Source organism: Giraffa tippelskirchi, chromosome 7, assembly GCF_054371585.1.
Source record: "Giraffa tippelskirchi isolate mGirTip1 chromosome 7, T2T-mGirTip1v1.2.pri, whole genome shotgun sequence".
Lineage (NCBI taxonomy): Eukaryota > Metazoa > Chordata > Mammalia > Artiodactyla > Giraffidae > Giraffa > Giraffa tippelskirchi.
This window is the reverse complement of record NC_137281.1, coordinates 11,204,181-11,216,956: the sequence shown is the minus strand read 5'-3', so window position 1 is coordinate 11,216,956 and position 12,776 is coordinate 11,204,181. Positions and strand designations below refer to the sequence as shown.

General features: G+C 52.3%; 2 protein-coding genes across 10 annotated transcripts; one reads left to right on the top strand and one right to left on the bottom strand.

Moving 5' to 3' along the window:
* The first annotated feature begins 1,797 nt into the window (after positions 1–1,797).
* On the top strand, positions 1,798–8,653 carry SRRM5 (serine/arginine repetitive matrix 5). Its single transcript, XM_081515985.1, has 3 exons — positions 1,798–2,212; positions 5,244–5,375; positions 5,982–8,653. Exon 3 carries the CDS (start codon positions 6,107–6,109, stop codon positions 8,438–8,440), a length of 2,334 nt encoding a protein of 777 aa, XP_081372111.1. The 5' UTR covers positions 1,798–2,212; positions 5,244–5,375; positions 5,982–6,106; the 3' UTR covers positions 8,441–8,653.
* On the bottom strand, positions 1,966–11,548 carry ZNF428 (zinc finger protein 428). Of its 9 annotated transcripts, none has more exons than XM_081515990.1 (3): positions 9,507–11,548; positions 8,400–8,603; positions 1,966–2,631 (listed from the first exon to the last, which is right to left on the bottom strand). In XM_081515990.1, the coding sequence occupies exons 2-3, from the start codon at positions 8,473–8,475 to the stop codon at positions 2,129–2,131; spliced, it is 579 nt and encodes a 192-aa protein (XP_081372116.1). In that variant the 5' UTR covers positions 8,476–8,603; positions 9,507–11,548; the 3' UTR covers positions 1,966–2,128. The 9 variants fall into 9 exon arrangements, with proteins under 9 accessions (XP_081372116.1, XP_081372119.1, XP_081372117.1 ...); XM_081515993.1 differs by having other exon boundaries at positions 8,400–8,624; positions 11,090–11,548; XM_081515991.1 differs by having other exon boundaries at positions 11,090–11,548.
* Between the last annotated feature and the right edge of the window lie 1,228 nt (positions 11,549–12,776).

Below are 12,776 nucleotides of genomic sequence, written 5' to 3'. Positions count from 1 at the left end.
TCCTCCACAGCACTTATAACCTCCTAACATTCTATACATTTTTTGTTGTTGTTGTTTGTTTTGGCCATACTCAGTCTTAGTTGTGGCTTTCAGATTCTTTCAGTTGCAGGATGTGGGATCTAGTTCCCTGACCAGGTATTCAACCTGGGCCCCCTGCGTTGGGAGTGCAGTCTTAGCCATTCAACCATCAGAGAAATGCCCATTCTATACATTGTTTAAATATTCAAGTATCTGTTTTCACTGTTATAACCACCACAAAGGCAGAAATTTTTATTCATTGTGTTTACCACTCTGTTCCCCGCTCCCCAAATAGTACCTGTATCACCTACGTGCTCAGTAAATCAGTGTTGAATGAATGGGAATAAATAATGGTCCCTGCCTCATAAAGGATCCGATGTGATCGTCCCTATAGCGTGCTTAGCCCAGAGTCTGGTCAGCCGTGAGCCATTATGGTAATTCAGGTTCTATTCTTGAGGGTTCTTAGTTGCCAAGCTTCTGTGAGTTAACACATGTAAAGCGCCTTAGAACAGAGCTTGGCACACAGTAAATGGTAGCTATTATTATAATTAAGCTTCTATTTTCAAAGAAGCTTCAGTGCCAAGCTTCTGGGAATTAGTATTTCCCGTCTCAGAGCGAGAGCTGGTGTTTCCACACGGCTGTCACAAGCTGACTCTCTACTCCCAACTCTGAACTCATCCCTCCAGCCGCTCTGGCCTCCTTGATGCCCCACCCCCTCACCTAGGTGGCTCCTCCCACCCCGGTGTCAGGCTCCCTCCCTCCCCTTCTCTGGTCTCTGTCACCTCAGGGAAGTGACACCACTATTTAAAACTGCACCCTCTTCCAGAACTGTACTGTTCTCTGCTCTCGTTTCCTCCACAGCGCTTACCACCATCGAGCATGTTGCGCCTTTCTCGTCTATTTCTTGTTTACTACCTGTCCCCACCAGGGGCCCCTTCTCACTTCCAGGTAAGCTCCATGAACACAAGGATTTTATCTTATTCACTGGTGTGTTCCCAATGCTTTAGCACACAGCCAAAGATTGAAAAGGAATTTGTTAAATGAATTAATGGCTCACAGTCCCTACCTTGCAGAGTTATTCTAAGGGCCTGATGATCTCATGCAAATAAAATGCAGCACTCTGTTAAGTGCTGGGAAAATGGCAGCTGTAATTATAATTAAGGTTCTATTTTTGTGTGTTCCTAGATGCACAACTTTTCTGAGTCAATACACTGAATACATAAAGCTCTTGGACTGGCGTTTGGCACTCAGGAAACGCTCAGGAAGCAGAGCTATGATTATAATTAAAGTCCTCTTTTGTGAAGGTTCTTGGATGAAGGGGCAGAGTGCGCTCGCTGTCTTCCACAAACGTTTTCTGCTTCTGGGCACTTGGCAAGACCGCCTTTCCCACACTCCCTTGCAGCGAGCTGTGGTCATGTGATTAATCGCTCAGCCACAGAACGTAAGTGGCAACGGTATGTGCCCCTTCTAGGCTGGGGCTTCTAAGCGAGCATGTGAACCTCTCCTCTTCCACCCAGAGCCCCAGCCAGGGACATCCAGCCATGATCATGTGAATGACAAAAGGATGGCCTGGGTCTCCCCAAATCACCATGTGGAAATTACCTGCAAACCAGAAACAGCTCCCCCCCCCCACCGGACTATCATGTGAGTGAGAAATAAAATCCTCTTGTGTCTGAGCTTGCACATCATAGGGTCTATGATTAAATACATGGAAACCACATTGAACTATGCACTTAGTAAACATTAATTATCGTGGCAACAATGATCCTAAGGTTTCCCCAAGAAGGAGCCTGGGGATGGTGAGGTAAATGCCCTGGCGCATGCCTCACATACGAGCTTATACACACACACACACACACAGGCACATGCCTCACACACTTTAGCTTACATATACACACACACACACACACACACACACACACCCCCCAAAGGCACACTGGACCGACACACAGAATTTGGCTTTTATTCTGGCCTTCACATGTCTACTGCTAAGACGACACAGATTGGAGGTACCCCATCCCCTTGACCACCCCAGTGTCCTCAGCCCCCTCCTCCCACCCCACCCGCCCCACCCCAGCCCTCTAACAGGCGCCCGGATCGGGGGCTCTGCCTACACCTCCCCGCGGGCGTGCAGCATGAAGTGCCCGTGCAGCTCGCCGAGGCTGTCGAAGGAATCCTCGCACTCTGTGCAGTGGTAGGTGCCCTCCTCCTCCTCCTCTTCCTCCTCCTCATCCCTCCCGGTGGGTCGGCCCTCCCCAGCCCGAGGCGCGCCCCCCTCTTCTTCCCCGAGGGCCCGGCTTTCAGGGGCTGGTGCTTCTTGAGGGGCTACCACAGGGCAGCAGAGCCGGCAAGGTGGGGTGCCCGGCGGGGCCTCCCCGAGGGGTGAGCGGCCACAGAGCTGGCAGGGCTGGGCTGGGGGGCCGGGAGGCTGGGCCGCACGGGGGGCCCGGCGGGACGGGCCCCCACGGCCCCCGCCCAGGCGCTGCTTCACCTTGTAGCCGGGGTCATATTCGGGATCGTCAGTGGTCTCCTCCTCCTCCTCTTCCTCCTCGTCTTCCTCTTCCGAGTCTGGCTCTGAGAGAGTGTATTCGGAGTCAGAGGAATGCTCAGGGCCTGCAGGGGGTGGTGGGTAAGGAGACAGTGCGTCACAGGACAGAGGGCTGTGCCTGGCTGTCCCCTCCCAGAGCCCCATGCAGACTTGCCGCAGTATTGGGCCCCACCCTGCTCTCCGCACTGATGAACCCCCATTGCACAGAACAGCCCAGCACACAGGAGGTGCTAGGAATCTGTGTGTCAAGCAAATGCACATCTTTTAAGAACTGCATCTTAGGGGGTTAAAAAGAACAAAGTAGGAGAAGTAGGAATAATAAAAACAACAGTGATAGTGTCCACTGCTATTTTAAGAACTTTGGGGTTTTTTTGGCCAGGCCGTGCAGCATGCCGGATCTTAGTTCCTCCTCCAGGGATTGAACCTATGCCCCCTGCAATGGAAGCACAGAGTCTTAACCACTATACTACCAGGGTATTCCCAAGAATCTTATTTTTTATAAATACTAACTCAACTTGGTCTTTATAGTCTAACTCTCACATCCATACATGACTACTGGAAATGGTTTTTCCAGTAGTCATGTATGGATGTGACAGTTGGACCATAAAGAAAGCTGAGAGCCAAAGAATTAGTGCTTTTGAACTGTGGTGTTGGAGAAGACTCTTGAGAGTCCCTTGCGCTGCAAGGAGATCCAACCAGTCCATCCTAAAGATCAGTCCTGGGTGTTCATTGGAAGGACTGATGTTGAAGCTGAAACTCCAATACTTTGGCCACCTCATGCAAAGAGCTGACTCATTGGAAAAGACTCTGATGCTGGGAAAGATTGAGGGCAGGAGGAGAAGGGGATGACAGAGGATGAGACGGTTGGATGGTATCACCGACTCAATGGACATGGGTTTGGGTGGACTTAGGGAGTTAGTGATGGACAGGGAGGCCTGGCGTGCTGCAGTTCATGGGGTTGCAAAGAGTCGGACACGACTGAGGACTGAACTGAACTGAACTCAACTAATCCTTACAAAAACCCTGAGAGAGTTACTATTACTATCCCTAAGTAACAAATGGGGAAACCGAGGCATGGAAGTGTGGTGACTCACTGGCCTCCAGTCACACAGCTAAAAGGGAAAACTAAATGTGGGTGATGGCCTAGCATGGCTCATTTTAGGGAGGCAAACACTTGAGCAGATATTTCAACAAATTAAAACACATATATATACATACTTTGAAATACATGGTTTTATAATAATATATACGCATGCGTGCATGCTCAGTCACTTAAGTTGTGTCTGTCTCTGCGACCCCGTGGACTGTATCCTGCCAGGCTCCTCTGTCCATGGGGCTCTCTAGGCAAGAATACTGGAGAAGGTTGCCATGCCCTCTCCAGGGGATCTTCCCCAGCCCAGGGATCGAATCCACATCTCCTGCACTGCAGGTGGATTCCTTACTGCTGAGCCACTAGGAAGCCCAAGAATACTGGAGTAGGCAGCCTATGCCTTTTCCAGGGGATCTTCCCTACCCAGGGATCGAACCCACGTCTCCCACTGCAGGCAGATTCTTTACCACTGAGCCACCGGGAAACCCTTTATAAATATATATATATACACACACATATAAGCCCTTTATATACACATACATATATATATGTATCTACACACAAAAAACATCTAGTAAAGTGAGTTAAAATATTTGTAAGAATAGGTGTATTACTGTGATTTCATGGGTATGAAGGACATGCCTAGGACAAATTTAAGTTTGCATAAAGTAAAAAGTGTAAAGTGGATATACAGGGAAGGGTGATACCAACAGCTGTTATGGGGGGGGTGGTGTGGACCCCAGCCCCAGTCAGAGGAAGCCCCTAGTGTGGTAGCAGTGGCAGTGTGGGAAATACCGGCTGCTTCAGGAGTGGTGGCCTGAGCCTGCCGAGAACACCTCCTAAGACTGCGACAGCTTAGCCCTGCATCCATGGCCCTCCGCCTTAGTTTCCTCCAGCAGCGTACAGGGACCCCGTTACAACTGGGCCAGCCACATTCCTCACATCCCTCAACACCCAGGCCAGACCCCACCTCAGGGCCTTCGCCTCCCTTTCTGCAAATGGACTAAGGCTTGATCCCTCCCTTCTGTCACATCTCTGCTCAGGTGTCATCTCGGTGAACACCTGGTCAGTGAGTCTGACTGGCAGTCCCTCCCGGGCACTCCCTACGCCCCTCACTCGGCTTTATCTGTCTCCTCAATTTACCGTATGCAACTCCTGCTATGTGTTTACTGCCTGTCCCTGACAGCAGGGGCTTTGTCTCATTCATGGCTGTGCCCCTAGCATCTAGAACACTTTCTTTGTGCCTGGCATTCAATTTGACAGCCTTTTCTGTGGCTTTCCCATGTGCTGGGAATGTCTCCTGTTAGCCTTTAGGACCTTCCTCTCTGGTGAGGGCACCCCAGATCTCCTGATTCCAGGCAGCCAGTCACTTCTGCCCTCTGACTGTCCCAGTCCTGAACCCTCAGGGAGGTGCCCATCCGAAGTTCTTCCCCACTGATCAGCAGACAGGCCTGGGCTGACTCACTGCTGGGTCGCCAGCATCACCCAGCTTGGAAGCCCAGGTTATAAACGTTTGTCCCTCTCTGTGGCTCCCTCTGTCTCTTACTTGTTCCTGCCTCTGTCCTGCTGTCTCTCTGCCACGTAAAGAGCCTTGGCGTGGGCTGGTCCCTCGGCCTGGAACGCTGTCCCCACTCTGTCTGCCTGGTGACCTCCTTACTCATCCTTCAGGACCCAGCACAGGCTCCATCCTCCTTGAAGTCACCACCCTGAAGACTTCAGGTGGGGGGTCTCTGCCCTCTTCCCTCCATCCTGGCTCCACCTCCCCGTCACTGCCCTAAGGGCTGCAGCCATCTGGGCCCCAGAATGTCTCCCCCATCAGGCTAGGAAGCCCTTGGGGCAGGGCTGACTCATCTGGGGTCAATAGGATGCATGGGTGGGATGAACAAGGGCCGCCCTGCTCTCTCTCCTCCAGGCCTTTGCCTCTGCTCCCATCCCACCTGGGACGACCTTTTCCTTCTTAACTAGCAAACTCCTGCTCCTCTTTAAGGCCCCAGCTCCACATCACCTCCTCTCTGAGGTCCTCCCTGACTGCCCAGGCAGTCAGTGCCTCTCTCGTCTGGGTTTCCCCTACCCCCAACATACCCTGACCTCCTGGCCTGTGCAGTGACCGTCTGGGTGTGGAGACTGGAAACTCCTGGAAGGCAGGACCTGGGTCTCACCCCTCTCTGCACCCTCTCCTTATCCTGAGCATAAGGCAGCCTGAGGAGCCATATATGCTGAAGAGCTGTGAAGCACACCTCCAGCTTTGGGCTGAGGCCCCACCCCTCCAGCTTTGGACCCACCCCTCTTTCTCCTCCCACCTCTGACTTCACACCACCCCTCCAGGTCTTCACTGCCCACTGTGACTTCACAAAGTTGGCTTGAACAAGGCAATCAGGTAGTCACCTGTGGCTACCAGACCTTTTGTGTCCACCGTGACTTCCAGGACCAGGAGCCCTTTCACGGCCACCATGCCTTCTCCACCTACGAGAGCCCCAAAGCCCAGTACGTCTCCGGCACCCACTGGACCCCCGATGCCCACAGCATCTCCCAAGCCTCCCGCCTCCTTGAAAACCCCCAAATCGGCAGTGCCCAACAGCCCTCCGACATCCACCAAACCGTCCACAGCCCCCAACTCGGTCACAAGCCCAACCAGTTCCAAATCTCCCAAATGGGCGAAGACCAAGACAGCCCCTTCTAACCAGCCCAGCCACAAGTCGCGAGTCCACAGCCGGGCACGCACGCCCAGCAAAGCCAGCACCGACACCCGGGCCAGCACTGGCACCAGGGTCAGCAAGGCCAGCAAGGGTAGCGGGGTAAGACGCCCCCGGCACCGAGGCACCCACAGCCGGGGCAGAACTCCTGGCAGAAAGGGAAGCCGCAGCTCCAAGCGGTCAGCCAACAGGGCCAGCACACCAAGCAGGATAAGAACTCATGGTGCCAGACCAGGCATGCCCAGCAAGGTGAGAACTCCTACTTCCCAGCAAAAACAGGGTAGGGGGAAAAGTTACAGCCAGCCTAGAACCAGCAACCAGGAAAGGAGTGAGAGCCAGCCTAGAAGTGTGAGCCATAAGAAGAACTACAGCCCCCCAGGAGCCTCTGATATGGGAAAGGGTTCCAGCCCGGCTGCAACCCCCAGCAGGGCAAAAAGTTACAGCCCCACTCGAACTCCCTTCGAGGAGGCAGGTTACGGCTCATCTCCATCATCGTCACGGAGGGTGAAGAGTTACAGTCAGATGATTACTCCCAACAAGGAATGGCGTTACAGCCCAACTGAAGCATTCAGCAGGGTCGAGAGTTACAACCAGCGTAGTATGCTCAGCCAGCCCCAAAATCACAGCCGGTCTCGCAGCCCCAGCCAGCCCCAAAGTCACAGCCAGTCTAGAACACCCAGAAGGGCAAGAAGTCACAGTCGGGAGAGGGCCCACAGCAGGGTGAGAAGTCACAGTTGGAAGAGAAATCACAGCAGGGCAAGAAGTCGTACCCGGAGGGGAACTCCCAGTCAGATGGGAAGACAAAGTCAGTCAAGAATCCGCAGCAAGGGGAAAAATTATAACCAATCTAGAACCCCCAGAAAGGAAAGAAGTCAGAGCCAGTCTAGAAGCCACAGCAAGGAGAGAGGTTACAGGCGATCTAGAACCCACAGCAAGGAGAGAGGTCGCATATGGTCTAGAACCCCCAGCAAGGAGAGAGACCACAGCCGATCTAGGACCCCCAGTGAGGAGAGAGACCACAGTCGATCCACAACCCCCAGCAAGGAGAGAGAGTACAGCCAAACTAGAACCCCCAGCAAGGAAAGATACTACAGCCGATCTAGAACCCCCAGGAGAGAGAGAGATCACAGACGATCTCGAACCTCCAGCAAGGGGAGAGATGACAGCCGATCTAGAACCCCCAGCAAGGAGAGAGATCAGAGCCAAACTAGAACCTCCGGAAAAGAGAGAGATCACAGGCGATCTCGAACCTCCAGCAAGGGGAGAGATCACAGCCGATTTAGAACCCCCAGCAAGGAGAGAGATCACAGCCAAACTAGAACCTCCAGAAAAGAGAGAGATCACAGGCGATCTCGAACCTCCAGCAAGGGGAGAGATCACAGCCGATCTAGAACCCCCAGCAAGGAGAGAGATCACAGCCAAACTAGAACCTCCAGCAAGGGGAGAGATCACAGGCGATCTCGAACATCCAGCAAGGGGAGAGATCACAGCCGATCTAGAACCCCCAGCAAGGAGAGAGATCAGAGCCAAACTAGAACCTCCAGAAAAGAGAGAGATCACAGGCGATCTCGAACCTCCAGCAAGGGGAGAGATCACAGCCGATTTAGAACCCCCAGCAAGGAGAGAGATCACAGCCAAACTAGAACCTCCAGAAAAGAGAGAGATCACAGGCGATCTCGAACCTCCAGCAAGGGGAGAGATCACAGCCCATCTAGAACCCCCAGCAAGGAGAGAGATCACAGCCAAACTAGAACCCCCAGCAAGGGGAGAGATCATGGCCGATCTAGAACTCCCGGAAAGAAGAGAGACCACAGCGGGACCAGAACGTCCAACCAAGAAAGTGACCCCAACAAGGAGAGCAATTCCAGCCAATCTACAACCCCAAGCAGTCTCAGCAGGAAGGGATCCCCTAGCAGAGCACAGAGTCCTAATGAGAACAGAACACCTAGCGGGACAAGGAACCACTCGCGGTCAAGATTTCTTAGCAAAGCCCCAGTCCCAAACCAGGATGATACCCAAGCCGACACTACCGCCTCTAAGGCTGTCTCACCTGGAGAAAGGTCCTCATCATCTTCTTCCAAGCTGGCGTAGCCCCCAGTCTCAGCTGGCTCACGGGTCTCTGTCATGGCCGGGGGAGGGGACAGGAGACAGAAGCAGAGCAGAAGCTGGGCAGTGTCCCTCCCTGGCCAGCTTTCCACAGCCACACCTTGGCCACAGGTCCTCTAATGTGGATGTTGGCACGTAGAGAGGGATGCTGGACAGGGGAAGGAAAGACCTGTGGTGACAATAAATTTTAACATAGCATCTGCCTCCCCAGGACTCAATGTGCTCAGTGTGGGTAAGGCAAAGGTGATCCCAGCTCTGTCCTAGACTGCCTACAGGGCCTTGATTGCAGGCTCTGTCCCTCTTGTAGGCTTTAATTTCCCCATCTGGTTCTCATTCAATGGGGTGTGAAAGGGTAATATTCCAAATTATTTAACAAGGAGTACTAACATGAGCACCAATCAGGACTGAGGGTGGAACACGGGCCTCTTGCCAGGCATTAATCCTTTACTTGCTAGGCTGTGGGTTAGCCCGGAGTTGGGAGAAGACTCCAAATTGGCAAGCAGGGGTAGGGATTACTTGGTATACTGGTGATACACCAACCAGTCTAGAAGTCGTTCTGTATTTAAACAACTAGTATGGCTGCACTTAATTTGTGACTGACAGCCCTAATTCTTTATCAGTTTACACCTTGGCAAGAGGATGTCTAGGTCTGAATCCTGAATCTGCCACATTCTAATTGTGCAGCTTCAAGCAAAGGGCCTACTTTCTCTAGTCTATTTCCTCCTAGGTACAAAAGAGTCTTCCAGAGCTGAATTTATGTACTTGTAACCATACTGAGACAAATTATTATCTTTGTACAGATGAGGAAACTGAAGCACAAAGAGGATTAACAATTAGCCCAAGGTCGTACCAAATGTAGGTGGGTGAACTAGGATTTAAAGCCATGTCATCCTACCTTTCAAAAAATGATCCTTCAGCTGAAAAGATTTTTTGAAAATTGAGTAAATTCATTTGTATCAAATGCTGGTATGTGGCAGGTACTCCATTAATGGTGGCGATTACTATCCCCAACCCCAACCCTCTATAAACTCCAGTCATTTCAGACTCTCACCTCTCTCGGTGAACACCGAGATTTTTCACAACTGTGTGCTTAGTTGCTCAGTTGTGTCCAGCTCTTTGTGACCCATGGACTGTAGCATGCCAGGCTCCTCTGTCCATGGGGATTCTCCAGGCAAGAATACTGGAGTGGGTTGCCATGTCCTCCTCCAGGGGATCTTCCCAACCCAGGAATCGAACCCAGGTCTCCCACATTGCGGGCAGATTCTTTACCAGCTGAGCTACCAGGGAAGCCCGTTCTTCACAACTGTGGGGCTTAGTAATCCTGCAATTGCTGTCTAGAATGGGCTCCTTCCCGACTCTCTGCCTGGAGAACTTTTAAATCTCTCTCTGAACCCACCTCGAATACAAGAACCTCTATATTTCTCCCCAGCCAAACACCACCTCTGCCTCTTTGAAGAAGCCTTCCGACTCCTCTACTTTCTCTCCCTCTTCATCAATACTACACACATACACACGGCACTTCTTTTGTCTCTCACTGTGCTCCTTGACAGCAGAGTGCCAGGCTGAGCAAATTATGAAGGGGCTGGCAGCCTCAGCTGCACCTCTTACATGCTGGGTATTGGGTAATATGGTGTCATGTTTAACGCTGGGGACTAAAGAGAAAAAGATTAAGATTGAAGCCTGGAGGAGGCTGAAGCATCGTAAAGCTGGCATCGGTGGCAGGTGAGCTTTCTAAAGACACCTGGATTGGGCTTTAAGGACAGAAAGAATTCATAAATGGCAGAGAAAAGTTCTTATAATACTCTACTGCCTATAGCGTTAGCCGCTCAGTCGCGTTCTACTCTTTGCTACCCCGTGGACTGTAGCCCACCATGCTCCTCTGTCCACGGAATTCTCCAGGCAAGAATACTGGAGTGGATTGCCATTTCCTTCCCCAGGGGATCTTCCCAACCCAGGGATTGAACCTGGATCTCCTGCAGATCCAGATTTTTTTTTTTTTTTTTTACCATCTGAGCCACCAGGGAAGCCCATTGCCTATAAGGCCCCATTTAATTTGGGAATTCTACCTCATGCCAGGGTAGGTTGTCAGATTTAGTAAATAAAAATATACAACATCCAGTTAAATTTCAATTTCAGATACACAGATGGTCTTTTAGAAATGTACATCTCAAATATTGCATGGAACATAGTATATTAATCAATTCTTTGTTGTTTATCTGAAATTCAAATCTAACCGGGTGGTCCATATTTTAACTGGCAACCATACACCAGGGACAATCAGAACTTCCTATGGGATTACCAGGAGACATTGCTCAGCAGTCCTGCCTACCCTTCCCCAAGCCCACAGCACATTAAGTCCCTTCCAGAGTATTCCAGATGTCAGATGGAAACATTCCTTGGTGCTCAAGTCCCATTCCTACAATGAATATGGGGGCCAGACTGGCTTCCACGATCTTAGAGGGGAATAAATGAGACTCCTTCACTACCATAACACAGTGCTGGAGACCCCACAATGTCCAACTCCCAAGGCGCCAAGCGCGAACATAATGGGCACCCGTCCCCACAATGTTAGGGAGAGGAAGCAAGAGCAAAATCTTAGGACTATAAGGACCAGTCCCCACAGTGCCCTGCTACCGCGATTTCTTCCAGGATGCCTTGGGCCTGTAACGACCACCTTCCAAGGCGCTCTTCGTCAAAGCATTCCAAGCTTCCAGGACGCTCAGAGGAAAGTGTGTGACAAAAGAGACGGTTCCCCGCAAGAAGCTAGGATAATCCCAGAATGCTCCAGACCCATTAACGACTAGTAGCCAGACTCCCACAATGCTTCAGGGCAGAGCGTCCGGTTTTCCCAGGATGCCCCCAGAGCGGCACAGAGCCGCGTGGGGGGAGAAAAAGGAGCCTGGGTCTCGCCTTCGAGTCATCACAGCCCAAGACAGCTGCCGACTTCTCGGTGACGGGAGCCGTCACTCCCGTCATGCAGCGCTGCCGTAGTGCCCGCTTCCCAGCATGCCCCGCGCACCTCAATCCCGGACACTCACCGGCGCTGGCGGCCCCAGTTCTGGCTCGGCGGCAGCGGTTGCACGCCCAGGCTCTGCGCCTGCGCTGCAAATGGGGTAGGAGGGAGTGCGAGGGGCGTGAAGAGCCTAGGGCGCTTGCGCGACGAGATAGACCATTCCTGTCGCAGAGTGGGAAAGGGGGCTCTCTGGGTCGGGCCATCGGTGAGGCTCGCGCAGGGGGGTTCCGGGCTTTGCTCCTCGCTGTCCGGGTTTACTTGGTACAGTCCACAGCCGGACCGAACCAGAAACGGCAAGGCTGGCGCGTGCATGAGCGCTCGCATGAACGCGCCTACGGAAAATTGGATGCTCCGAGAGTGGGGTGGGGGTGCCAGCTCGGCCCGGATCCTGGACCCGAGGCCTGCTCATTTGCATAATCTTAGCGCGGGACAATGGGAGGCCTAGGGCGCTGGAGGGGTTGATTTGCATATTCCCCTGAGGGGCCATACTCCAGAGCGCAGAGATTAGCATATGCGGGGCGTAGAGGGGTTGGCATCGGGGGTGGGGGAGGGGCACTGACTCGAGCGCGTGCGCAGAGGGACTGCGGACTAGGGCGAAGCTGGCGTCCTCGGTGTAATTGGGATCAGTTTGCATCCTCTGTCTGGGCACGAGGACGAGACCCTTACCAACCCTCACCACCCCCCCTTCCCACAAGCAGGATAAACATTTATTGTTCTTTTGTGCTAGAGGGCACTATGGTTTCCGCAGCGAGCGTAGCCAGCATCTATGCTGCTGGCCTCCCAATCAAAGGAAGGAGATTCACATATAATCAGGGCCACAGCTGAGTGCTTAGGCTTGGGATGAGTAGAGCTGAGGAAGCTGTGGGAGTCACAGGAGGCGCATGCCCTAGGGAGGCTTTGGCACAGGGAAGAGCAAGGACAAAGGCCTAGAGGCAAATTGAAAAAAAAAAAGTTGAATGGTTTGAGGAAGTGAAAGCAGTTTAGTATGCCTGGAACAGAGTCAGGGAGGGGAAGTTCCTCCAGGTGAGGAGCTCAGACTTTACGAGGAGAGTATAGGAAGCTATTGCAGCATTCTTAGTCTTCCTGGAAATGACTCACTTTCCAACTGAAAACTCTTCAATGAGATCCCATTACACTTGGAAAGAAAATCAAAGGCTTTATCAGGTCCCTGGGGCTTCCCTAGTGGCTCAGACGGTGAAGAATCTGCATGCAATGCAGGAGACCTGGGTTCGATCCCAAGGTCAGGAAGATCCCCTGGAGAAGGGAATGAAAACCCACTGCAGTATTCTTGCCTAGAGAATTCCATGG

Excerpts from the sequence above, each read along its gene's own strand:
- SRRM5 (XM_081515985.1), top strand. The coding sequence starts at position 6,107 with ATGCCTTCTCCACCTACGAGAGCCCCAAAGCCCAGTACGTCTCCGGCA.
- ZNF428 (XM_081515990.1), bottom strand. The coding sequence starts at position 8,475 with ATGACAGAGACCCGTGAGCCAGCTGAGACTGGGGGCTACGCCAGCTTG. Across the intron at positions 2,632-8,399 it reads TGATGAGGACCTTTCTCCAG|GCCCTGAGCATTCCTCTGAC; the intron begins GTGAGACAGCCT and ends CACCCCCTGCAG.